This window comes from Eptatretus burgeri, chromosome 9, assembly GCF_056783735.1.
Source record: "Eptatretus burgeri isolate ZD-2024b chromosome 9, Ebu_testis_v1, whole genome shotgun sequence".
Lineage (NCBI taxonomy): Eukaryota > Metazoa > Chordata > Myxini > Myxiniformes > Myxinidae > Eptatretus > Eptatretus burgeri.
Genome location: NC_140969.1, coordinates 925,208 through 951,823, shown reverse-complemented (window position 1 = coordinate 951,823; position 26,616 = coordinate 925,208). Strand labels below are relative to the sequence as shown.

Below are 26,616 nucleotides of genomic sequence, written 5' to 3'. Positions count from 1 at the left end.
GAAAGAGGTTACCATAACTCCACCAAGTAACCTTCCTTATGTGGAGGAAACTAGCGGTTCAACTAATAATGGCATTACTCTTTCTCATCAAACTGTTGTCATGGATACCGAACTTAAATTGGTTACAAGTAAAGGAAAAGCTCCTGATGACTCATTAGGTGCTGTTAAAAAGGTTGTGCTCAATATGGAGACTTTCACTACAAACACGATCCACGTTTCTGCTGGAATCCCCTTCACAGAATGTTGAACAAACTCATGAAACGGATCCTCCGGAAAATTGCAATGAGGTTCAACTGTTCAAGGGTGTGCATCCATGACTCGTACGGATGAGGTCGATGATGTAATTAAAGATGTTAATGGGTCCGTGAATGATAGTCCATCGATCCAAGCACGTAAAACCGAGCAAACTGTGGCCCAAGATAATTACACCCATTTAGTACATGTAAATGTGAAGCCACAGGAGTGTGGAAGCAAAGATTTAAATGTTTTTGAGAAAGATGGTGGGCAGTGTCCCAATGTTTCCCAAACCCAACACTCTGGGGACCCCCCACCAAATGCTGGATTAACAGCTCGTAAAACAAAAATAGCTGGGAGTGTAGACCTGGACCCCAGTGGAGCAATGTCTGATTTAACCGAATCAGATGAGGAGATGGACATGACTGCATTGTCACAGCCAATAGCAGATCAGCCCCAAATCCCTCCACACCTCGTTCTCTCGTTTCTCAACGAAACTTATAGACAACGGAATGTCGTGATCATTGATCACTTTCCCAATCTGGCTCCCTTTATTCAGACTGCTAAACACGTCCTAAAAAAACTCCGAAGAACTAAATCTAACAAAATCACAGTTTCATCGTCTAAAGAAAATTATAACAAAGGCAAAGGCTGAGTATTTAACTAACAAAAACTACTACCAAATGCTGAAAACGCTCACTTTTGCAACACTTAATACCAATGGTGGTGGTGCTAACCACATCCACCAGACCCAAGTCAATCAGTTATTCCAAAGGAAGCAAGTTGATGTGATCCTCTTTCAGGAAACCCACATCACTGATAAGGTTGAACATGACTGGTGCAGCATTTTTAAGGGTAAATATTTCTTTAGTAACATGTCTTCCCTATCTGCTGGAGTTGTTTTTTTGTTAAAACCAGGACTTGCAGCTGAATCTTGCCTCTTTCAGGAGGTGATAAAGGGCCGTTTTGTTTCCCTGTAACTGGTGATTAATAACCTAAAGTTCGGAACCACATCTCGAAGCCCGTGGTGATTTCTCCAATTTTCTTTCCGTCGCCGGTTTCCTTGATGTATGGCACTTGATGCACCCAAGCGATCAACAGTACACATGGTGTCGATGCTCCAATGGTCATGTGTCCTAGCGAGGCTTGACCGCTGGTACATCACCCCACGTTTAAACAACGTTGTAGCCTCCTCAAATATTTTCCCCTCCATCTTCTCTGACAACCACATGGTCACTGTGGGCCTATCCTGTCCCCATTTCCATCGTAGAAGTGCTTATTGGAAATTTAATACGAGTCTTCTTGATGATGCCACTTTTACAGAAGCTTTTTGCAATCTCTGGCTAGCGTTAGTAGAAACAAAGCCTTATTTCCATTCTAGTAATGTCTGGTGGGACAATCTAAAAACCCATATATGGCTGTTTTGTCAACAGTTTAATTCATATATGACTCGTACAAGTCAAATCACATTAACCCAGTTAGAAACCCAAATTATAAAACTGGAGAACAAACTTGCAAAATAAGAAAATGAGACAAATTATAAGTCACTCCGAGAAAAAAAGGACTCAGCTTAGAGAGTTATTGCAGGAAAAGGCTGCTGGATCATTAGTTAGGACAAGAATACAAAATCTAAAAGTATCAGATAGCCCGAGTAAATCCTTTTTCCACCTCGAAGCTGAAACCAAGCTATCTCGGCTTATTTTATCAGTAATGGACCCCAGTGAAAATGTAATCACAAATTCTGACGAGGTAAAAAATCCCATTAGAAAGTTCGATTCAGAACTAGTTTCAAAAAAAGATGTTTGTGAGGACAAGATGAACCTCTTCTCCTCCCATCTCCCATCCCTGACTGAGACTCAGCGTCTGGAGCTGGAGGTGCCGTTAACACTCGCAGAACTCGAAAAAGCCCTGGGTGAAATGGACTCTGGAAAAGTACCCGGAATTGATGGCATACGTGCAGAATTATACTTGGAATTTTGGGACCTTATAGGTTCGGAACTCTTGAACATAATGCAAGAGTCTTTGTGATCCGGTGTAATGCCATTAAGTGACCAGTGGTGAGTGGTGGGAGGAGAGCAGTGGTGAGTGTCCTCCCAAAGTCCGGTGATCTCCGACGGATGAAAAATTGGCGACCGGTCTCATTGCTGTGTACTGAATATAAAGTCTTTTCAAAAGCGATGGCAAATCGTCTGAAGAAAGTCATTGGTGATCTCGTCCGATCTGATCAGACTTTCTGTATCCCCGGTCATTCCATTTATGATAACATTTTCTTGGTTCGGGATCTAATGGGTGCTTGTTTTGATCGAAATGACTTTGGTATACTGTATTCTTTTTAGACTTGGAAAAAGCTTACGAACAATGTCGATCATGTTTTCTTGTGGCGGATCCTCAAAGCATATGGATTTGGGGTGAATTTCAGAGCTTTCATAACTTTATTGTACACTAACGTATTTAGTATAACTAGTGCGGGCCCGTATGTGTGTGGCCGTACGTGAAAAAAAAGAAAAAAAGAAGAAGAAGAATTGTGACGTCAATTGTGATGTCATTGCACCGTGTCCTGTCATTGGTTTGGTAAATAAATGGTCATAACTTGGGAACCACTTGTCCGATTAATATCAAACCTTGAAAAGGCACATCCTCAGGTCCCCAGCAATATATCTGGCAAGTTTCAATTAGATCGGGCCAGTGGTTGTCGAGAAGCAGCGGTCGCAGACAGACAGACAGACACACAGAGATTGCTGGAATTATAGATAGACTAGTGCGTGCCCGTACGTGCGTGGCTGTATGTGCGTGGCCGTACGTGCAAAAAAAAAAAAAATTCAAACCGCGTGCCAGAAACAACAACCACACAGACATTCCTTCGCTCTCACGTGCCCGTACGTGCGTGGCCGTACGTGCAAAAAATGAATAAATAAATAAAAAACCCCCTTCAAACTGCGTGCCAGAAACAACAACCACACAGGCCGTTCCTTCGCTCTCGCGTGCCCGTACGTGCGTGGCCGTACGTGCAAAAAAAAAAACAAAAAAAACTTTCAAACCGCGTGCCAGAACAACAAATACACAGGCCGTTCCTTCGCTCTCGCGTGCCCGTACGTGCGTGCCTGTACGTGCGTGGCCGTACGTGCGAAAAAAAAAACTTTCAAACCGTGTGCCAGAAACAACCACACAGGCCATTCCTTCGCTCTCGCATGCCCGTATGTGCGTGCCCGTACGTGCGTGCCCATACGTGCGTAGCCGTACCTGCAAAAAAAAGAAAAAAAAGAAGAGGAATTGTGACGTCAATCGTGACATCATAGCACCGTGTCCTGTCATTGGTTTGGTAAATAAATGGCCATAACTTGGGAACCACTTGTCCGATTGATATCAAACCTTGAAAAGGCACATCCACAGGGCCCCAGCAATATACCTGGCAAGTTTCGATGAGATCGGACCAGTGGTTGTCGAGAAACAGCGGTCGCAGACAGACACACACACACACACACACACAGAGATTGCTGGAATTATAGATAGGCTAGTGCGGGCCTGTACGTGCACGGCCGTACGTGCAAAAAAAACTTAAAATAACAAAAAAAACTTTCAAACCGTGTGCCAGAAACAACAACCACACAGGCCGTTCCTTCGCTCTCACGTGCCCGTACGTGCGTGACCGTACGTGCGTGGCCGTACGTGCAAAAAAAGAAAAAAAAAGAAATGTGGCGTCAATTGTGATGTCATAACACCGTGTCCTGTCATTGGTTTGGTAAATAAATGGCCATAACGTGGGAACCACTTGTCCGATTAATATCAAACCTTGAAAAGTCACATCCAGAGGGCCCCAGCAATATACCTGGCAAGTTTCAATGAGATCGGACCAGTGGTTGTCGAGAAACAGCAGTCACAGACACACACACACACACACACACACACACACACACACACACACACACACACACACACACACACACACACACACAGATTGCTGGAATTATAGATAGATGGTTGTCGAGAAACAGCGGTCGCAGACAGACGGACAGACAGACAGACACACAGAGATTGCTGGAATTATAGATAGATGAAGGTTAACAATTAATTGATTTCCCCAATACAGGCTCAGAGACGGGTGCATCATGGTTGCCCAGTTTCAGGCTTGCTCTTTGCATTGGCAATAGAACCACTACTTTGTACACTCAGGGAGAATATCTCCGGTGTAACCTGCTTTCCAAGGAATCCTTCGTTGAAGATATCTGCTTATGCTGATGATGTCTGCGTCATCATCAGGAACAACCAAGACATTGCTGCACTCACAGGATCCCTGAGAACTTTTTTCCTGGCTTCTTCCCTTAAAGTTAATTGCAAGAAAAGTAAGGCACTCTGGGTACCATACCTTAAAAATTGCTTTCCTGTCGTGACACCTCCACCGCCACTTCCGGAAAACCTAGAGTGGAAGACAGAGGTGCGGCATATCTTGGTGTTTTCCTGGGTTCCACATATTTTGTGAAAAATAACTGGGAAGACACGACTGAAGAAATAAGGAAGAAATTGAACAGGTGGAGAAGAGCCTGACCACACCTATCTTTTAAGGGCTGTGTCTTGGTGGCCAATAACTTGGTTGCTGCAGCTCGGTGGCATAAATTTATTTGCCTGCAACCACCGGAAGTACTGCTGGGCACGATCCAGGTAAAATTGGTGGATGCTTTTTGGGGAGGCCATCACTGGCTGCGGCCAAATGTAATATGCCATACTTCGTCCAACGGAGGTCAAAACCTAGTCCATGCGAAGTCCCTATTAATGGCTTTTCACTTGTCCTCTGTTAAATGCCTTCTATATGCTGAACACCTGTCAAACCGCCCCTTGGCCTGTCACATTTTACAACAAGCGGGCAGATTCGGCTGTGGTCTCAAAATATTCCTGACACACCTCAAGGATATGGATACATCCGTTTTCCCCTTATTTTATCAGAGCCTCTCAATGCCTGCAAAGGACCCTCTGTGAGTCGCAAAGCGGACACATACTCCCCAGGGATGTATGAAGTTGAGTCGCTATTTTCTAACCTTCTCTTTCCTGATATATTCAGGAGTCGGGAATTGTGCCAGCGGTTCAATGACGTGGCCATAAACAAAGTGTGGCACCTACGGCCAAACTCTGGTGTAGGGTGGAAGACTGTACAGGAAATCTGAACCTCAACAGGGATTCGATCCAAGAGGACACATGGACTAATCATGAGGAAGGTTGTGCAATAAAATCATCAGTTATGACTATTATGGACTCAGAGCGCTCGTGTTCCTCCTGATGAACCCCATTTCCCAAAGCTACTCTGACTGTTCTCCCAGAGATCTCCCCCCTGTTCGCACAGGGACAAATGAACTTCATACTGCCACCAGCAAGAACCTGTACAAGTCATGTTTGAGGGAAATCCTCGGCGTGTCACCACTAAATGGAGTGTCAACTTGGAAGGGCGGAGGGCGGAGGAGGGCAGAGGAGCTCCTTGTGAGCCAACGGCCATCCATATCTAGTGCCCAACTGTGTCTGCGGACGTCCTCCTGCAGTTGGGTTACTTTTTATTAGGAGGTTGGTGGCAGGATTTGCACTCCGGCCACCGTAAAACCCTTCCGCAAAACACAAAAACGCAAAAAAAATCTGAAAACCCACTCCGTCAGAGTACCTCCTGTGCAGCTTCCCTTCGCAGGGCAGCTCACCGGTTGACGGGATTGGGGCAAAGCCTTCGGGATCCCCAATCTTTGATGAAAGGAGGGAAACCACGGGGTAACATCCCTGGGTCAGATTGCGGGAGAGTGTGTCGGAGTGGTGCTGAGGTGGCGTCCACCAGACGGCGGTCTCCTTGGGTTAACCTGAGGCGGTCCCTTCGGGTGGGTGCCTGGAATGTCCTATCCCTAAGAGAGGATGATCACCTGTCTCTGTTATCATCTGAGCTCAAGCGTTTGGACATCGGTATTGCAGCTCTCTCTGAGGTTCGGAGACCGGATTGCGGCGAAATAATGGTGGGTGGTTGCACCTACTATTGGTCTGGTCGCTCTGATGGTTACCATACTCAAGGAGTTGCTGTAGCTGTGTCCAATAAGCTGACCCCAATGATAATTGAGGTAACACTGGTCAACGAGCATATTACGAGACTAAGGATTCGTCACTCCTTAGGTGTCATTTCCCTGGTCTCTGTCTATGCTCCGACTGAGGTGAGTGATCTCACCGTGAAGGATGCATTCTACACCATGCTTGAGTCTGTGGTTGATCAGTGCCCCAGATGAGACACACTTCTAGTCGTGGGGGGATTTCAATGCATCGACTGGAACTGATAGGGACGGTTATGAGACATGTGTTGGTCCCCATGGGTCTGGAACTATGAACCAGAATAGCACTAAGTTCCTTGACTTTGCAAGAAGTCATGGACTTAGGGTGGCTGGTTCATGGTTTCAGCGCCCACAAGCTCATCGCTGGACTTGGTATTCCAACGCTGGCCGTATGTCAAAGGAGATTGACCATGTCCTCGTTGACGGTCGCTGCAGGATGATCCAGAACTGCAGGGTCTACCAGAGTGCTCAGTTCATCAATACTGACCACCAGCTTGTTGTAGCAACTCTAAAACTGCACCTTAAATCCTGGAGAATGGTACCATCCCAGCCGAGGCTGGATGTTGGCAAACTCTAGGATGAGAGGGTAGCTGAGGAGTTTGCGAACAGGCTGAGTGGACATTTGGGGTGTCTGGGTGCTTTGGGGGGTCCTGAAGAGTTGTGGAGTGCCTTCAAGACCACCGTCCTTGATGTTGCCGGTGGACGTCTTGGAACTCACCGCAGGGCAAAGAAGAATTTTGTCTCTCAAGGGACACTGGATACCATTGACCAGAGTCGCAGAGCCAGGCTGAATGGCAAAGCTGAGCTGTTCAGGGAGCTGAGGCGTAAAATGGTACGTGCACTAAGGGTGGACAAGGAGGCCTATGTGCGAGGAATCTGTGAGAGGGTAGAGCATCACCTGTGGACAGGTGATTCTCGTCCCGCTTACAGGGGAATTCGCGCATTGCGTTCATCCAAGCCCATCCCTCGGAGCACTACAGTTCGAGCAGAGAGTGGTAGGCTCTTAACAGAGGAGTCTGAAGTAAAGGCCCGCTGGGCTGGTTACTTTGAGCGGTTGCACCAGGCTGACCCCCCAGCTGTCGAGTTGGACATCAAGGGTGTTACAATCCCTGTTGCTGAACCTCCAATCAACTGTGGTCCACCTTCGCTTGTGGAAACACAGGCTGCGGTGAACCGGTTGAAACGGGGTAAAGCTCCAGGGATCTGCGGCATCTATGCTGAACTTCTCAAGGCTGGTGGAAATGCTGCACTCATGTCATCGCATGTAGTTCTGTGCTCTGCCTGGAACACAGGCATCATCCAAACTGACAGGGCCTTGTTGTCCCTCTCTGGAAAAAAAGGGTGATCGCCAGGACTGCAACAACTTCCAAAGGGTGACGCTATCTCAGTGCTGGGTAACGTCTTTGCTCAGATAATTAATTATTGAGAGGGTTCGCCACCATCTGCTTGAGCACCAGTGTCCAGAGCAGTCAGGCTTTACACCAAAGAGGTCAATGATTGACCGTATCCTTGCACTTCGTGTCCTCACCGAACGCAGACGAGAGTTTCGGCAGGGGCTGCTTGCAGCCTATGTTGATCTCTGTAAAGCGTTTGATTCAGTGAATCGGGATGTCCTCTGGAGGATTCTTGGTCTTCGTGGGGTGCCACCAAAACTGATCGATCTGATGTCTGAATTCTACTCTGGTACTGAAAGTGCTGTGAAGTGTGGTGGTACCATCTCTGACTTATTTCCAGTTGTTACTAGAGTTCGTCAGGGGTGTGTACTTGCCCCCACACTTTTCAGCACTTGTATGGACTGGATGTTAGGGAGGATGTCGGAAAGATAAAGCTGTGGTGCATCGTTTGGGAATGTCAAGATCTCGGACCTTGATTTCGCAGATGATGCAGTCATCTTTGTGGAGACTTTAGATATCCTTTTGGGGGCTCTCGAGGTGCTGAATGAGGAGTCGGAGCCGTTGGGATTACGGGTTTCTTGGGTCAAAACTAAGATCCAGGCTTTCGGTGACATCTTGGATGCTGCTGTCCTGTCTGTGTCTGTTTGTGGTGAGGTTGTTGAGGTCGTGGAGAGATTCACTTACCTTGGCAGTGATATTCATGTCTCTGCCTGCTGTGAGTCAGAGGTCAATAGACGTCTGGGTCGGGCCTGGGGAGTCATGGATTCACTGGATCATGGGGTGTGGCGCTGCCGGTACCTGTGTGGGAGGACGAAAGTCCGAGTCTTCAGGTCCTTGGTGCTTCCATTCTTGCTCTATGGATGCGAGACTTGGACTCTGACCAAGGATCTGAGACGGAGACTTAATTCCTTTGGTACCAGGTCTCTTCGGAGAATCCTTGGCTATCGCTGGTCGGATTTTGTGTCCAACGAGCGGTTGCTGAGAGAGACTCGGATGAGATTTGTCACCTGCATAGTCCGTGAGTGTCAGTTGCGGCTGTATGGACATGTGGCTCGTTTTCCTGACGCTGATTCTGCTCACCAGATTCTCTCAGCGAGGGAGTCTCATGAGGGGAGGAGGCCAGTGGGCCGACCACGTGCCTCATGGTTGCAGCAGGTTGACCATCATCTCAAGGAGATGGGGATGGGCCTGGCATCTGCCTGGGGGATGGCCAGACGGAGGCCCCTGGAGTACCGGCGGAAAGTGGACGCAGCGACGCGCTGTTCTGTATCTCTCGAGAAAGGAGAAGAGAAGTGGTAAAACCACCTGAACAATGTAACCCACTGTTCTTTTTCAATGTGCTTGTTTCTTCAAGGTTAAAAGTTGAATTTAAATTTCCCAAAACATGGATGTAGTTGATGATTTTGTGGGGAAATGGTGTTTGCGAGGTCCTTGGGAATGATTTGGTTTTATTTGTTTGAGATCATTTTGAGATCACGTCGCTGAGGTAAAGAAGCGGTGTATAAGCACCGACCTCGCTACCACACGAAACTCGCAGAAGTATTTAAAAAAAAAAAAAACTTCAGCAAACGATCGTTTTGTCCACAGATAAGTTTTCACGACGTCGAACTTGTAGTTTTCCTTCGGCCGAAGGGTGCGACAGAAGGAGAGTGGAGCACGGAGAGCACGGAGAGCACGTCGATGGGCGGGGTGTGTTGAGGGCGCGCGGGCTCGATCGACGCGACTCTGTTTGAATCGCCGCCTCGTCGCCATTAACCGGCGCGGCCGTCAGGTCCTGTCAGCGAACGGCGTGTTCGGTCCCCATCTGCACCCCCCAGCGACGGCCGCGAGATTGTGCGAGATCGCCGGGCGAGCTGTTCTGTTCGCACAACTCCAACTCGGAGCTCTCACTCCGCGTTCGTCCAACTCTCAACTCGTGTGTGTGTAAGTTCGTCGGTGAGGAAACCGCGGTGTGAAACTGCGAGCGGCCCGCTCTCCCTTTACCGTCATATTTACCTCCGGAATCGTTTACCTCAGCAATCATTCTACCTCCTTGAGCGTACCCATCCAGGATAGCCGGCTTGTCGGGAGCACGCACTGTTGGTGGGTTCTCACTCGTAAATGGTGTGCGAACTTGAATGTTAACAACAGAGAGGGGAGAGGCTTCCACAGTGAGGCTGAGGGAGGGTAAGGGGAAGCGAGAGGATGTGAGGGGTGGAGGACGGGGGGGGGTGAGAAGATTGTTGTGTTCAGAGAGCATTGAGTATATGTCGGGATTGGGGTTGTGGGTCGGGGGGATTGGGGGTTATTGGGGTTGTGGGTCGGGGGGATGGGGGTTATTGGGGTTGTGGGGGTAGTGGGGGTTTTTGGGGTTGTGGGGGTTTTTGGGGTAGTGGGGGTTTTTGGGGTTGTGGGGGTTTTTGGGGTTGTAGGGGTGGGGGTTTTTGGGGTTGTAGGGTGTGGGGGTGGGGGTTATTGGGGTTGTGGGGGGGTGGTGGGGGTTTTGGGGTTGTGGGGGGTGGTGGGGGTTTTGGGGTTGTGGGTCGGGGGGTGTGGGGTTATTGGGATTGTGTGGGGGGTGTGGGGTTATTGGGATTGTGTGTCGGGGGAGGGCCATTATTGGGATTGTGTGTCGGGGGGGGGGACATTATTGGGATTGTGTGTCGGGGGGGGGACATTATTGGGATTGTGTGTCGGGGGAGGGGCGATTATTGGGATTATGGGTCGGTGGGGGCGATTATTGGGATTGTGGGTCGGAGGGGCGATTATTGGGATTGTGGGTCGGTGGGGCGATTATTGGGATTGTGGGTCGGAGGGGCGATTATTGGGATTGTGGGTCGGAGGGGCGATTATTGGGATTGTGGGTCGGTGGGGCGATTATTGGGATTGTGGGTCGGAGGGGCGATTATTGGGGTTGTGGGTGGGGGAGGCGATTATTGTTGTTGTGGGTCGGAGGGGCGTTTATTGGGATTGTGGGTCGGAGGGGCGATTATTGGGATTGTGGGTCGGAGGGGCGTTTATTGGGATTGTGGGTCGGTGGGGCGTTTATTGGGATTGTGGGTGGGGGTGGCGATTATTGGGGTTGTGGGTGGGGAGGCGATTATTGTTGTTGTGGGTCAGAGGAGCGATTATTGGGATTGTGGGTCGGAGGGGCGATTATTGGGATTGTGGGTTGGAGGGGCGATTATTGGGATTGTGGGTCGGAGGGGCGATTATTGGGATTGTGGGTCGGAGGGGCGATTATTGGGATTGTGGGTCGGAGGGGCGATTATTGGGATTGTGGGTCGGAGGGGCGATTATTGGGATTGTGGGTCGGAGGGGCGATTATTGGGATTGTGGGTCGGAGGGGCGATTATTGGGATTGTGGGTCGGAGGGGCGGTGTGGGATTGTGGGTCGGAGGGGCGATTATTGGGATTGTGGGTCGGAGGGGCGATTATTGGGATTGTGGGTCGGAGGGGCGATTATTGGGATTGTGGGTCGGAGGGGCGATTATTGGGATTGTGGGTCGGTGGGGCGTTTATTGGGATTGTGGGTGGGGGGGTGGCGATTATTGGGGTTGTGGGTGGGGGAGGCGATTATTGGGGTTGTGGGTGGGGGAGGCGATTATTGGGGTTGTGGGTCGGAGGGGCGATTATTGGGATTGTGGGTCGGAGGGGCGATTATTGGGATTGTGGGTGGGGGAGGCGATTATTGGGATTGTGGGTCGGAGGGGCGATTATTGGGATTGTGGGTCGGAGGGGCGATTATTGGGATTGTGGGTCGGTGGGGCGTTTATTGGGATTGTGGGTGGGGGGGTGGCGATTATTGGGGTTGTGGGTGGGGAGGTGATTATTGGGGTTGTGGGTGGGGAGGCGATTATTGGGGTTGTGGGTCGGAGGGGCGATTATTGGGGTTGTGGGTCGGAGGGGCGATTATTGGGATTGTGGGTCAGTGGGGCGATTATTGGGATTGTGGGTCGGAGGGGCGATTATTGGGATTGTGGGTCGGAGGGGCGATTATTGGGATTGTGGGGCGATTATTGGGATTGTGGGTCGGTGGGGCGATTATTGGGGTTGTGGGTCGGAGGGGCGATTATTGGGGTTGTGGGAGGGAGCGATTTATTGTTGTGCGTCGGAGGGGCGATTATTGGGGTTGTGGGTCGGAGGGCGATTATTGGGATTGTGTGTCGGAGAAGTGATTGTTGGGATTTTGGGTTTGAAGGTGTATTATTGGGATTGGTGGTTCAATGGCGGGTGGAATGATTTTGATTTTGGGTTGGAGGGAAGATTGGGTTCTTGCATATTTGTGTTGGAGGGGGTTTGGATGTAAGGGTGGGAATAAGAGTTTGTTTGAGGGTTAGGGTGTTTGAAGATTGATTGGGATAAGTAAGTATGATTTGTGTTTGATCAGACCGTGTCAGGTTTTGTACATCTTATATATTATTTCCGAGTTTGTGATTTCGTGTCGCGCTATCTTCGACTTTGTTCTGCGCTCGAGTAACGTGATATTCGGCTTACATTATCTCAAAGACCAAATGAGGTGCATGGTACAAAAAAAAATGGTTCTGAAACAGTGAAATCGTATTGCACTTACTGCATTAAAGTAAAATTACAACTGATACTCTGCATCAGTTCCTTTCTCAAACACACCCACCCCAACATGTCGCGCAGAGCGCGGGTTATGCTAGTCAGTTATAATCTCACTTGATGTGAATTTAAATTTTTGTTTGATTTTAAAAATATCATTTTGCTCAAACTTTTAGTACTAGTTTCAGGGTTTATCCCCTGTAACCTGTGCTGCACTGCTTTCAAGAACTTTGAAGACCTGTTTACATATTTGTTAAATTCACATCAAATGTGTGATTAAAACAAGTCTGAAGATGACGATGGTTCACAAGCGGTATTTGACGATGTAGATTGTTTCAGAAGTCAAGGATGAGACAATGTGATAATGTTTGACCAAGTTATAAAAATGATCAACATGATGTGGTATGAGTGACAGGTTATTAGCTGCAAAATGTCGAAAACCCGGTTTCGTTCAACAACGTTAAAAATTTTTACCTTTGCATAACCTTTAAAGGTCACAAAACAATGTTGTGGGCATTAAAATAAGGAAACAGGATACGTGCTATAGCTTAGTGGAGTTAGTTCGTCAAAGAAGGTCGAAAACCCGGTTCGATTCCCACAACTTTGAAAATTTGACCTTTTTGAACTTTAAAGGTCAAAGGTCAAGGATTATGACCTTTGGTGCAAAACTTCCTCTGGAACATTCCAGGAATAATGTAACGTCATATAGGCCATATGGCATTTCGCACTCCTCGGATTATCCATACTTTGATGAAATCAGCGTAAAAACAAACTTGAAGGGGGCGCCACGGGCAAGGTGTTCGAGATAGAGCAAAATGGTTTCAAGACTTTAGGTGGGGAATGACCTCAAGATTATGCATAAAAAATATTGTCATCCTCGCTCTCAAGTTTGGGCGGTCGTATGATCTTTACGTCAAAATTCGCAATTTTCTAAGTTCGTGACCTTGTGACCTTGACCTTGGGACGAAAATGAAAAATCGAGCTCCGTGGGGCTATGCAGGTGCCATTGGGCTAACCAAATACCGAAACTCCTGCCAGATTCGACAAACCCCCTCGGAGAAGATGTAACTTGAAATCGGCTACCCCCTAAAAACACGTTTTTTTTGGGCGTGGCTCCGCCCATAATGGGCGCAGCACGCCCATTCTCAGGAAAACATAACTAGATCATGATATAAACCTCCCACCCAAATTTTATCAGGATCGGATCAAAACCCACGGAGCTATTCTCGGGACAGACAGACAGACAGACAGACACCCATAACGAATATAGTGGTCACTTACTGACTTATGAACCAATACACTTTATGGAGGAAAGGAATGCACATTTTATGTAGTAAATATTTCTGTGATTAAACTGAGCTCGCTCTCTCTGTCTCTCTGTCTCTCTGTCTCTCTGTCTCTCTGTCTCTCTGTCTCTCTGTCTCTCTGTCTCTCTGTCTCTCTGTCTCTCTGTCTCTCTGTCTCTCTGTCTCTCTGTCTCTCTGTCTCTCTGTCTCTCTGTCTCTCTGTCTCTCTGTCTCTCTGTCTCTCTGTCTCTCTGTCTCTCTGTCTCACTCACTCCCCTACTCCCCTACTCCCCTACTCCCCTACTCCCCTACTCCCCTACTCCCCTACTCCCCTACTCCCCTACTCCCCTACTCCCCTACTCCCCTACTCCCCTACTCCCCTACTCCCAGACTCCTCTACCCATCCCCTCTCCCTCCTTGTTCTATATGTGTGTGGTTACGCACCTGGTGAAGTGACAGCATCCGCCAGTGATTCGGTGGGTTTGCCCTTGGGTGGAGTGATTTGGTGTGACGCACACCTGTATTCTTAGCACATACTTTACAAATGTGCGCTCGGAGTTGGCTGCAAGTACAGACAGGCACGCTTGTTATCCGCAGGTGGAGCCCAATTGAGTCATCATGGCGCTCGAGCCATTGGATGTTCGGTTGAACGGGCTGGAGGTGTTGATTCAGGATCCACGCTCCAGGGTCAATTTGGAAAGCCTGTTGGTAAGTGTTCTTTTTGTGATCTAAAGTGTCCGGGTCTTGGCGTCTCCTCTCAGTAGAACACCCCGGTATAACATTGGGTCTCGTCGACCCCATGTCGTTTTGCGGTTGGAAACTTTTGCGCCACGATTACCGTGCGACAGCTGTTGGGTTATGTAAACCGTGCAGGAATCTCTTGTGTTCCACTATGAGCTATTTGTGGCCTAACACAGTACTGCTCGCGTATCATGGACCGTACCACAAGCCGGCTTGGCCATGTGCGTGTACAGAGACATGCGTAGTGATAAATGATGCTCCTTGTGTGTTCATCGTAATACCTGTGTTAACGTATTGTTTGGTGGAGGTAACTTCTGATGTTTTGTGAGTCAATTATATTAATTGTCATCGTGGCAAATGAAGGTTCATTTCACAAGGAAAGAGTATTTGACTTTAAAGCCTTGTTTTTAATCATGTAATACATTTTAATTTGATTAATTTTTATATGGGGTGGTGGGTCAGGGAGGTTATTCAGAGTACCAAGTCACTGGTGATGGGTACTGCATTAGTGGCACAGCCACACTTACAGAAAATGATGCAAACAGCAGCAACAGCAGCAGCAGCAGCAGCAAGGATTATGGGGGGTTACTCAGGGGTGGGGGTTACTGGAAGAACTGGTGCATCCTCGAATAGTCATTTTCCATTTCAAAAAGTGCCTTTTCTCTTTTTTTTTTTTTTTGTACACAATGTCGAGGCTCGTATGAGAGCTAAGACCTTAGTTATTTTATAACTTGGTTTACAGATCCGCCGACGGTATATTTTCCAAAATGAAATATAAATATAAAACACATTTTTAGCCTTTTATATTTATACATTTTCCGCCAAAGGTGCAAAAGTTTCAAAACCCGAAATGTAAACGTCGGCATTTATTTTCAAAATATAATTTCGTGCATGCGCGCCAAAATGCCGAGTCATCTTTAACCAAACTGCGCAATTGAACTGCGCAGTAGTCCGGTCATGGCGTCAGGCCAGCGTGGTTCAGATTGACTGTGGTTTCTGGGGCAAAGTGATTTTTTTAGTTTTGTATACCTTGTCGATGCTCGTGTGAGAGCTAACGCACAATGCACAGCAAGGGGGCATGAGACAAGAGGGGTGGGAGTGGGAAGGACAAAGCAGTGGGGAACAGACATTAGGAGATCTGTGGAAGGGAGAGGGATGGGGTGGAGAACATGGGGAATAGAAGATGGACATTACAGGGACTTTCAGGAAGGAAAGCAGGGAATTTGAAGGAGGTGGGCTTGGGTGGATTATCGGGGATAGAAAAGATCGAGGATTTGGATGGGGGATGATAAGAGGTGGTGGTGAACAGCTGTTTTGAAGGCCTTGAGGGAAGAATGGAATGAATAGAGTGAGGGAGTTTATTCCAAAGGTGGGGAAAAAGAGGAATGAAAGAGTGAAGGTGAGCAGTGATTCGTGATTTTGGTAGTTTTACCAGAAGGGGCTTGTTGGTGGACCTTGAGCGCCCTGCGGAAATGTGGTGGGGACAAGTCGCAGAGAGAGAGAGCTGGGGGAGGGGGGCGAGGCTGGAGAGGAGACTGTAGAAGACAGAAAGACCACCGACCAACCTGCGGTGATTGAGTGAGAGGCCCAAAGACTCAGCCTCATTGCGGGAGATGCCAATGATCCGAAATGCCTTGGTTTCTACAGTGTGAAGCCGAGAAAGGTGGGAGACAGGAGCACCAGCCCAGAGGGGAGAGCAGTACTCCATCAGGCTGCGGACAAAAGCTTTGTAAGTGGTCAGGAGCTCAGGTTGGCCGGGGAAGGACTTTGCACGACGGAGGATTCCCTGTCGGCGACTGGCTTTGGAGGCGAGGTTTGAAATGTGGCTTTCCCAGGAAAGGTCATGGCAGATGGTGAGACCCAGAAGCTTCAAAGAAAGGACTTCTTCCAGAGGATTGTTGAGAAAGTGGATGGGGGGATTTTCTAAACGGTCCTTTTGAAGAGAAATCGTGAGAGTGTGAGATTTGTCTGGATTGAAAGACATGTTCCACGTGTTGGACCAGTTTGTGATTTTATCCAGATCTGCAGTGAGCGAAGAAGCTGCTGCTTGCCGGTCTGAGGAATGGCCGATGGTACGGCAGAGGGTGGAGTCATCAGCAAACAGATATAGAGGATTTTCCAGTTGGTCGGAGAGATCATTGATGAAAACCAGAAAAAGAACAGGGCCCAGAACGCCACCTTGAGGAACTCCAGCCTGGACAGGAAGAGGGGATGAAAGAAATCCATTTAGGGCCACACTGTGACTGCGACAGGAGAGGAAGTCTGCGAGCCATGAGTTTGTTAAGAAGTATGTCAGCGGTATAAATTCGAGTGACTGTATTGGTGATTTAATCACGCAACATCTTGACGACGAATATTTTGGCCGAACTATTGCATCAATTCAGTGCAGCAGCAGGGATGATTCACACGCTACTCTCGATCGTGCCGATTTTGTTTCCATCGAAAGTTGTACACCGCTGTTCGTATTGAAAGATTTCGGTGCCAAGTACGTCAAAGTTTCCCTGGGAGATGCTGATATTCAGCCTTCAACGGACCAGAAATCAGCCTTTGATGTGCTCATGGGGATGGGGAGACGGTACGATCAGATGCCCACTGAAAAGTAAGAGCCGGTTATGGCTCTGCTTGACCGTTTTGAGCATGTTGACTCCGAGTAGACACCTTTTTCAATCATATCCAGCACGATGCACTGGTGTGCACGTACACATCTACGACTTGGACAGTAATTTTCTCAGCATTGTTTCCATTTGTTTGATGATCCAACAGGTTCCTTTCAGAAAAACTCTTCTTCTTCTTCTTTCGGCTTCTCCGTGAGGGGTCACCACAGCGGATCATCCATATGATCCGCATAGTGATTTGGCACATGTTTTACACCGGATGCCCTTCCTGACCGCAACCCTGGTTGCCTCTTACAACACAGGGATCTGGTACACCTATTTTAACCGGGGTATACACCGGCCCAGTACACTGGTACTCATTTCGCCGACCTCGGAAGGATGACAGGCTGAGTCAACCCCCTGGTGTTATACGACTTGGTATATACATATATATATATATATATATATACACATACATACATATACATATATATATATATATTCAGTGGCCCAACGGGGCTTGAACTCAGGACTTTTTGGGTCCCAAGCCGCTGCCCGAACCACTGCGCCAACACCAGGCTCAACAACACCAGGCTCCTTTCAGAAAAACATGTCAGACTATATTGTAAAAACAAGTTTTAATCCTTCTTTATTGTTTTTCACATCAGATGATACAGTGAACAATGGCATCCTGTATTTGAATGGTTTTCCATCTTCAATGTTTTCTTCGATCCTCCTGGTCCGGGATTTATATTTATTCCCCCCCCCCCACCTCCCACCTACCCTTGTATTTTCCATGGAACATCCGAAAAAAAATCATAAAAATATATAATTTCTAAAAATTGAAATTATATTTATATTTATATTTCGACCTACCGACCCTACATTTTAGCTGAAGAACTGCGTAAACCAAGTTATAAAATAACTAAGGCCTAACCCACAGAACATACATACAACAAGAGGGTTGGGAGAGGGAAGGAAAAAACGGTGGGGAACAGATAGATGAGATCTATGGAATGGAGAGGGATGGGACGGGGTACACGGGGTAAACAAGATAGACACTACAGGGGCTTTCAGGTCCTTATACGACGGAGTAACCAGGGAGAGGTACGAGGAAGTCAGAGACGTCTTGAGGAAGGAAAATTTCTGTTAGGCAGATTAGGTCTGGCTTGTCAGTCACAACCTGTATCAAAGATCTGTCAGGTTTGAGTGAAGGCCCTGGATATTTGAGGTCCACACTTAATGAAGAGCGAGGGGAGGAGGCTTTGGGTGCAGGGGAGGGGAGGGTAGGACAAGGGAGGAGAGGGAGGAGGTAAGGAGAGTTGTTGAAAGAGTGTGGGGGATTGCAGAAGAGCTTGGGTGGGGGCTGGATGAGGAGGAGAAAAGGCTCTGTGGTGCTTGGTTGAGGTGCAGTGGGGAGTAATATGAGAGGGGGCAGAAGGCAGTTGAGGATTTGAGGAGGTAGAGTGATGAGATGGAGGAGAGAGAGCAGAGGAAGGAAGCAGCTTTGTGGATGAGTGGGTGGGCAACTTTGAGAAGGGTGAGTGAGGGGGGAGAATGGTGAGAGAAGGGTGAGTGGAAAGAGTTGTAGAAGGGTGTAATGCCCATATACACCACCCTCAACACTTTTTCCCAGGGACTTTTCCATTTGAGCTCTGTTCTTTCACCAGTCGTCACAATATAATGTTTCATTCTTTAGACGTAGTCAAAATAAAAAGTTGCAAGTCTTCGGTACTCCTTGATCCAGAGTCACACAAGCATAAAGCTCCTGTGTGAAGCAGAGTATCATCGACATTATGATGTCACACATCTTGAGCATAGTAAAAGTAAAATATTGTTACGAATTCTCACCCGGCGGCATGCGGACAGCCGCTTTTAGCTGAATCGCGGCCGTACGCCCACCAGACGGACAATTCAGTCGCGACTTTCTGGAACAACGCCAAAAACCAGTCACGGGTGTGCTCCAAGCACACCACAACCTTGTCCACACTCTACCCGCGCTACAGGGTCCGATCGCCAAATAATCGACTTACCTAATTATTCACGCGGGTAGATTACCGAGAGATTGTACCTCAGCGAGGCGTGCTTGGACACGAGCCGCTTAAGCAGCTCGCTCCGTTTTGGGATAACCAAGCGAGGTATTATCGCGAGGCCTCGCTGGACCCGATTCTATTATTATCGGCTATTTAAAAGCCCACTATATTCCGAGGGCAAGATGGCAGTTCAATTGGGGAAAATGATGCGACGAACAGGTCAACATTTAAAGAAGCACATTTATTTCCAAACAACACATAAGCACGTAAGCAGTCATGTAATGAATGGGGGAAGCACGCATGCAATTATACAGCCAAACACAATGCAAAGGAACTATGACCGTTTATTTATTATGTACAGTTACTTATACAATTCTACTTGATGGACTTGGCGCCACAACTTTCATCTAAAGAAAAGCAAGGAAAAACCCCCTCAAAGACGAGGGGGTAGACTGGACCTCTCGGGGTCTTTATAAATCTGGAGCTTTGAGGACCGAAGGAGCTCCAGGAGGCCGCACAGGTTACCTTCACCTTAAACCGTTCGGTGCTGGTGGGCGAGCTCTCTCCTGCTCTCTCCACGTCCCGAACACGAACACGCATCTCCGCGCGGCACAGCAGGCTTGGCCGTGCTTGAGTCTCCTCCGCTCTCCCCAGCTTCGCCACCGACTGCAGGCTTCAGGCTCCAGGCGCTCCGAACTCCGACAGACACTCCACAGACTGGCTGACTGATCCTCAGCAGACCCAACTCGACAACCACCTCGAGAGACAGACCCTCCACCGATTCACTCTCCATCGACTGGCTCCACCGACTCACTCCTCAACTCTCTTCCCTCTCCTCCACACAACCACAACCTTGCGTTCAGCACGCCCTTTTATCCCCCTGGCGACTCGCCCCTCCCCTCCCTTCGCGGCGCACGGGGGGGGGGGGGGAACATTCCAACAGAGATTGGCTGGATAAGTTGTTGTTTCCCAACCGTCAATCTTGTTTACCCGATCTGAGGGAACTTGTAAAGTGAATACTTTTAACCGTCGCTTTCCGAGGGAGTGATGGAGTTGTTGTTGTTGCCCTTTGGTGTTCGTGAAGATGTCGGCGGTTGTGGAGAAGTTGGTTTGTGGTTGTTTTGGCTGGCGCTGTGGTGTGGATGGCATGGTTGTGGAGAAGGTGGTTGAGATGCGGTTGTGGTGGTTGTTGCAAAATAAAGATAGTAAAAGAAAAACGGATAACTGAAGATTCACAGCCCTGCACACGAATAATTGCCCGTTAAACATCGGTGGGGAAATCTAACTGAACACAGACTTATCGGCATAACTAATCTAAGGACCTATATGGTGCTCTGCGAATTTCCACAGCCGTAACAATATTATTTCAAATAATCAATCACATTGCATTTGTTATTTTTTGAACTGCCAGGATAGCTGAGACAATAAAAGGATTACACATTCGGCTTTGAGCTACCTTGCCAGGATTAGAATCCCAGATATAAACTACCACGCTGGCATTTGGAATACAGGGCGAGGCATCAATTGGAGGGATGTTAAACCGGAACACACGACACATTGCATTTTTAGCTGCCATTTCCAAAATGAATAAAAGAATGGGGGAACAGAATGAAACAGCTGATGAACATCATCATAGACTTGCATGGGATGCAGCAAGAAAAATAACAAGACAGAAGAATGAGTCAGCTGATCAACTTCAACACAAACGTGTGCAGGATGTAGCAAGAAAGCGAGTGAGGCAAGAGAATGAGATGGCTGATCAACTTCAACACAGACGTACACAGAATGTAGCAAGAAAGAGAGTCAGTCAGGAGAATGAGACGGCTGATCAACTTCAACAAAGACGTGCACAGAATGCAGCAAGAAAAAGAATGAGGCAGGAGATTGAGACGACTGAAGAACTTCAATACAGCTGACTTTCACAGGATGCTGAACAATGAAGACTTTGGAGGGTAATGCATGCCCAGCTAACATATAAAACAGCATCCGCAATGAGTCTAACGAAGTATATGATGATATTGTTGCGGCTGAGGGTCGGGTGAGAAGACCATTTGGGGGGGGGGGGGTGGAAGCTATCTCGGGTTCCCACCAGAATCGCCGGAATCGCAGGCTGTCGCACACGGATAACTCCATGATGCGGCGGGTCGCTAACCGTCCGCGAACGCCAATAACTCAACCACGTGACTTAGGGTTCTCCGTCTAATATCGGTTACCTAAAAATAATCACATGACCTAATTGCTGGGGGACGCCCTCTGTGCGCCTTGTCCGAACCGGGTCACCTTACCGGGTCAGATGCAGCCGAGCAACAGTGCCAAGGATGTACCGGCTAAAAGGAACGGAATGTTGGGAATAAAGTCCCAGCTCGACTAGGATGCGGACCATGCTGGATCAATGAAAGAAAAGACAAAAACGAGCTGGGAACATTTCTACATAAGCATTTATTACAGGCAGGCGAGGAAAAATATGTGGCACAGTGAAGGTAGTTTATTATTGTGTGTAAGCAGGGATAGAAAGAAATGTGTGGTGCGACAACAAAACAAGCAACTTACTAAAGCAGACGCAAAGCAGACTTATCCCAATTTTAGTTCTTCTACACTCTTAACTTAAGTGAGGACAGGTGCCATGACACACACACACACACACACACACACACACACACACACACACACACACACACACACACACACACACACACCCCGATGAAGAGGAGTTGATCTCGAGAAAGAAGACGAGATGAGGCTAACGGTTTCGTAATGCCTTGCACGGTTGATTGACCATGCTACTCAGTACGTTTTGGTGGACGCTCCACCCAGTGATCCCAGTTTGAGGGTTGGCGCATTGTCTCATGCTTGATTATGATGTCGGCGCAACGCGTGTGCCGGTCCAGAGAAAGGGCGAGACCGTCAGGCGTGAGGAAGGGTGGTAGGCGCAGCTCTTCATACAGCGGAGAGCCGCCCCGAAGCGATGCGTCGTCACCTGAATCGGGCACCCTCATTGGGCCCTAGCCATCACACGACCCGGGTGCCATGGCTGGAAGCGGCCTCACTGGTGCATCCGGCGATACCTCGCCGAGCTGTGGAATCGTCTCGCTCCGAACCCCGTGATATAAATCGCCTTGCACCGAACTCCCGGGCCGTGCTCCAGCGACTGGCCGAGGACCGCGCCGGTCCCGCATGCCCGTCCGGGCACCCCCAGCACGCTGCGGTTGGCTCTAATCAATGCGCTTGTCCCGTCCTTATGCCATACGACCCGAGCGATTCGGGCCATACAGAATGCCTCTACTTGGTGGCAGCTGCATCGAGGTGGAGGTGCGGGAGGATGTCTGCCATCCGCGGGAGACATTGGTGGCTGCAGTGGCGAGCGAGAATCGGCGGTAAGACGCCATTGTGAACCAGCGCGCAGACCCGAATGAAGAGATGCGCTATTCGTGCCCCGTACTGTATGATGATAAAGTATCACGGGGCTGCTCGCGGGTCCGCCATTGAGCATGCGGTTATCTATCCCTGTGGTGATCTTCATTGGTGGCTGCTTGCGTGGTGCTTGCGTGATCTATGTCATGGATTGAAGGAAAGGATTGGATATAATTATTGATGCAGAAATGGGTTGAAAAGAACGTGCCGCGTGCGTCCTGTACGGCGTTGGGCTTTTATTGTTTGCTTCTACTATTCCCTTTTACACCGTATCTTGCAGCAGAGGATTTTTCAATCGTGTTGGTTGTGCTTCTTTTGTTGGCCTCCGCGAGGACGCATTCTTATAGTGAGGGGGTGTTGCTGTGGTTTTTAGAAGCAGCCGTCTGAGTGCAGTGCCTGCTTTGATTTATTTCAGGAATAAGAGGAAAAGAGTTTGAATGAAGATAGAGACATAATCAGACCAAACTGAGATCCACACAAAGCACTTATTCCCGTTTAACCCATAAGACATGAGGGAAAGGTCTAACGGCATGTATATTAATGAAATAACTGTCTGGGAACCACTGTATGATGGATGCCATTGCCTTGGAGGCGTGCATTTTCGAGAACCGCAACAATATTGTCCAAGAGCATAAATGTGGTCCTATGACCTTACGATGCGTTTACTGTTATGCGAAACATTTCACAACTGAATCAACAGGGAAAGCGGATGGATTTACACTTTGTTGCTCCAAGGAGAAAGTTCATTTACCTCCACAATTTGCATACATGCTCGACTGCAACTTTATCAACTTGATGATGGAAAATATCGCAACTTCCGAGACAATATCCGAAGTTGCAATTTGGCTTTGCTCCAAACACAGCTATTTCAGAAATATGGGATTTGTAAACAAACTGCATTTCAAATGTGCATGGACATGTATTCACATATGATGTAAAGTAAATAAATTGTGTACATTAGACATCATTTCTGGATCTGGTGAATTGCCAGTCCCCATTTTGGAAGTCTCTACGTGCAGAATATAACCGAAGATGTCCAAATGTCATACATTTTTTTATGCCCGTGGCTAGTTATACAGTAAAAGGAAAAATCAAATCTGTCTTTCGATATAATCAATAACACTGGTCAACAACAAATTTGTTGTCTGCATTTTTTAAGCTGATTTAGGACGAATCTGATGCGCTGAATCCAAAACTCACATTAGTTTTGTTCAATCAGGTCAAGTTTTTGAGATATGGCCACATGTCGTTTTTTACATTTTTGTTCACATGTACGCATGTGTGGAGCATTTTAGAAGAAGTTGGTGGGGGTAAAATGTCATGTCAAATAATTGTTTTGATTGGAAATAATTATTTTAATGACAAGAAGTATTCAGGTACGATAGTTCTGGGTGATTATGTCGAAAAGGGATCAGTTTGAAGTCATAAAACCTCAAAATCTTCCAAAAATTGGTGAGGCAAAGCATAAAGTTCGTGGATCAAAACTAAAGTTAATGGGGCAGATTTTGTAATAATGTGATACAAAAAAGTTGTATTTCTTGAAATCAGGCATCAAGAGTACCTCCGTTTTTTCTCTGAAGAGAAGGACTTGGTGTACTGTGCTGATATTGCGCAGCTTCTGCTCAAGCTTGGAGTGCCACAGTACGAACCTAAAGATTGGAGACTGTTCATTGACAGCAGCAAGCGATCACTGAAATGTGTTCTGCTACACAACGGCAACCAGTTTGCCTCTGTACCCATCGCTCACTCGACTACACTGAAGGAGAAGTATGAAGCGGTGAAGTACGTGCTGGAGAAAATTGGTTATGATCAGCATAAGTGGTTTATTTGTGTTGACCTGAAGATGGTGAACTTTTTGTTGGGACAACAGTCTGGCTTCACCAAGTACCCATGTTTTCTGTGCATGTGGGATAGTAGGGACCGTGCTCAGCATTACACGAAGAAGGACTGGCCTGTGCGGGAGGAATTGGTGCCATGCAAAGAAAGGAACGTCATCAACGACCCTCTGGTGGACAGAGACAGAATACTCTTCCCACCGCTGCACATCAAGCTCGGCTTAATCAAGCAGTTCACCAAGGCTCTGGACAAAGATGGTGACTGCTTCACTTACTTGTGCCAGGCTTTTCCAGGATTGACCATGGAGAAGTTGAAAGCTGGCATCTTTGATGGTTCTCAGATCCGTCAGCTCATCAGAGATCCAGAGTTCAAAAACTCAATGAACGAAGTGGAACTGGAAGCGTGGAAGACATTTGTTTTGGTAGTGAAGAACTTTCTTGGCAACAATAAGGCCAGAAACTACGCAGAACTTGTCAACAACATGCTGACTGCTTTCAGAAACCTGGGCTGCAACATGAGCATCAAGATGCACTACCTATTTTCACATATGAACCGGTTTCCTGAGAACCTGGGTTCAATGAGTGACGAGCAGGGGGAGAGATTCCATCAGGACATGAAGGAGATGGAGACCAGGTATCAGGGTCGCTGGGACGCAGTCATGATGGCTGACTACTGTTGGAATCTGAAGAGAGACCTCCCTGCCGCTGAACATTCCAGGAGTTCGAAGAAACGGAAGTTCAAGCCCTGAAGTTTGAACAGTGGTGACGCAACATGCAATTTACTTGTACTTACCTTTATCAATGCCCACCATTCAGATGACAGTAATCGATGTTTCTATCATGTAATCAATAAATGTTGTTGGCAAAACATTTTTTTTTCTTAAAAACATGTTTAGGATGATATGTGTTGACAAAAATCAGCTGATAATGCCACAAAAATGTAATTGATTTTGTCACAAGATCTGATTTTTTCAAATCAACCTAGCACAAAAACCTGACCTGATGGAGAGAAACGGATGCCATTTCCTGATTCAGCAGTGCCAGAATACCCTAATTCACTTGTAGAAATCTAGACAACATTCAGAAAGTAAAAAATTGTTGACCAGTGTAATCAGTGTGATCCCCTTTTGCCTTGAGAACTGCCTGACCTACATCTGGGATCGATTTAATTAGTTTATGGATTAGGTTTGAGTCAATCTTTTCCCAACAGTGTTGTCATGAACTCCAGAGCATACTTAGACTGCTCACATAAATTTTATCTTTCTTAAATGTACTCACCCTCATTTATTTTGTTCAGACAAAGTGTCAGTGAATAATCTACCAACCAGTATCTAAAACAGTGTATTTGTCATTCCCCCTTCATAAGGACGATTTGATTGGGGTTTTAACGGCCAATCTTTTTACATGACTGTTTTTTCACTATTTTTTAAGGATAAAATTATCTCAAAAAACATTTTCCATAAAAGAGTAATTGCGTCTCTTCCTTTGGGATTGTACAATTGCGTCATCCACAAATGTCCATTTGTACATGTAGAGTTTTAAAACAACACCTTTTCCTACTATGAACATCGTATCTTCCAGTCTTCTTGAATATTTAGAATAAAATAACTCCAACCCATAATTTTTGATCAGCCTTTATGTTAGTAACTATACTGAAACGCAAACGAAACTTACCACTTGTTTGAAATGTAATAAAATTGTAACAATTCAAAATAAAACAAACCAACAATTGCCAATTGAAACATTGGCATTTTATTGATGACATGTCAAGTTTTTGACCAAGATACACCATCTCATAAGTTTGTTCTACAGTACAGAACAACACAGGGTGCAATGTCAGTCCCCTTTCAATAACGTGTGTGTGGCCACCATTGTTTTGGATAAAGGCAGTGCATCGTCAGCGCATACTGCCTACCAGTCTTTGGATGGATTGCTGCTGGATTCTGTCCCACTCAGTCCTCAATGTCTGAAGCCATCTGACTTAGGACCATCTGCCTGTCCTGCCTTGCAGTGGTGACTCTTGGCCTCCCTGATCGAGGTCTGTCATCTGCAGAGTTGTGGAGGGTGTCTCTGTCCACCAGGGCCGATATCGTCTGTTGTGAACAGCCAAGGCGACGTGCCACCTCACAGTAGCTCAATCCGCCTTGCAGTATGCACAAGGCACACTGCCGTTGATCCCTTGACAATCGTGGCATGTTGATTGAAATGCCCATTTTGCACTGGCCTTTTTAAAGCCAATATCAAGACATCACGTGCAGCTCATTAAAATCATCCTGTACCCCTTGGCTAATCACTGACAGTCAAAACGGCTGTTGAACAGCTGTGCTATGAAGTGACCATTGAAGGTTCAAGTGACCATCCGTGACCGTTTTGTCTGACGGTGAGGACACTATTGTCCACAAATAAGTTCACACATTTACTACACGCAGTGTTATTGTTGATATGTGAAGGTTTAAAAGGTGGTAAGTTTCTTTTGCG

The 26,616-nt window shown here is 47.3% G+C and overlaps 1 protein-coding gene and 1 long non-coding RNA gene across 11 annotated transcripts in view; one reads left to right on the top strand and one right to left on the bottom strand.

The window, feature by feature from the left end:
- The window catches only part of LOC147019405 (uncharacterized), a 19,858-nt gene extending 10,018 nt beyond the window's left edge, over positions 1 to 9,840 (bottom strand). Inside the window, exon 1 of one of the 2 annotated variants that reach the window (XR_015061402.1) lies at positions 9,689 to 9,840. This is a non-coding gene — a long non-coding RNA (uncharacterized LOC147019405). The remainder of the gene's footprint in view (positions 1 to 9,688) is intronic. The other variant, XR_015061401.1, reaches the window with a different exon arrangement.
- Positions 9,346 to 26,616, top strand: part of LOC147019404 (rho-associated protein kinase 2-like) — a 184,076-nt gene continuing 166,805 nt past the window's right edge. For 6 of the 9 annotated variants that reach the window (XM_085893841.1, XM_085893839.1, XM_085893840.1 and 3 more), the window contains exons 1-2: positions 9,391 to 9,616; positions 14,122 to 14,232. In XM_085893841.1, the coding sequence (XP_085749967.1) occupies positions 14,143 to 14,232 (90 nt within the window). In that variant the 5' untranslated portion in view covers positions 9,391 to 9,616; positions 14,122 to 14,142. The other 3 variants (XM_085893836.1, XM_085893834.1, XM_085893835.1) reach the window with 3 other exon arrangements.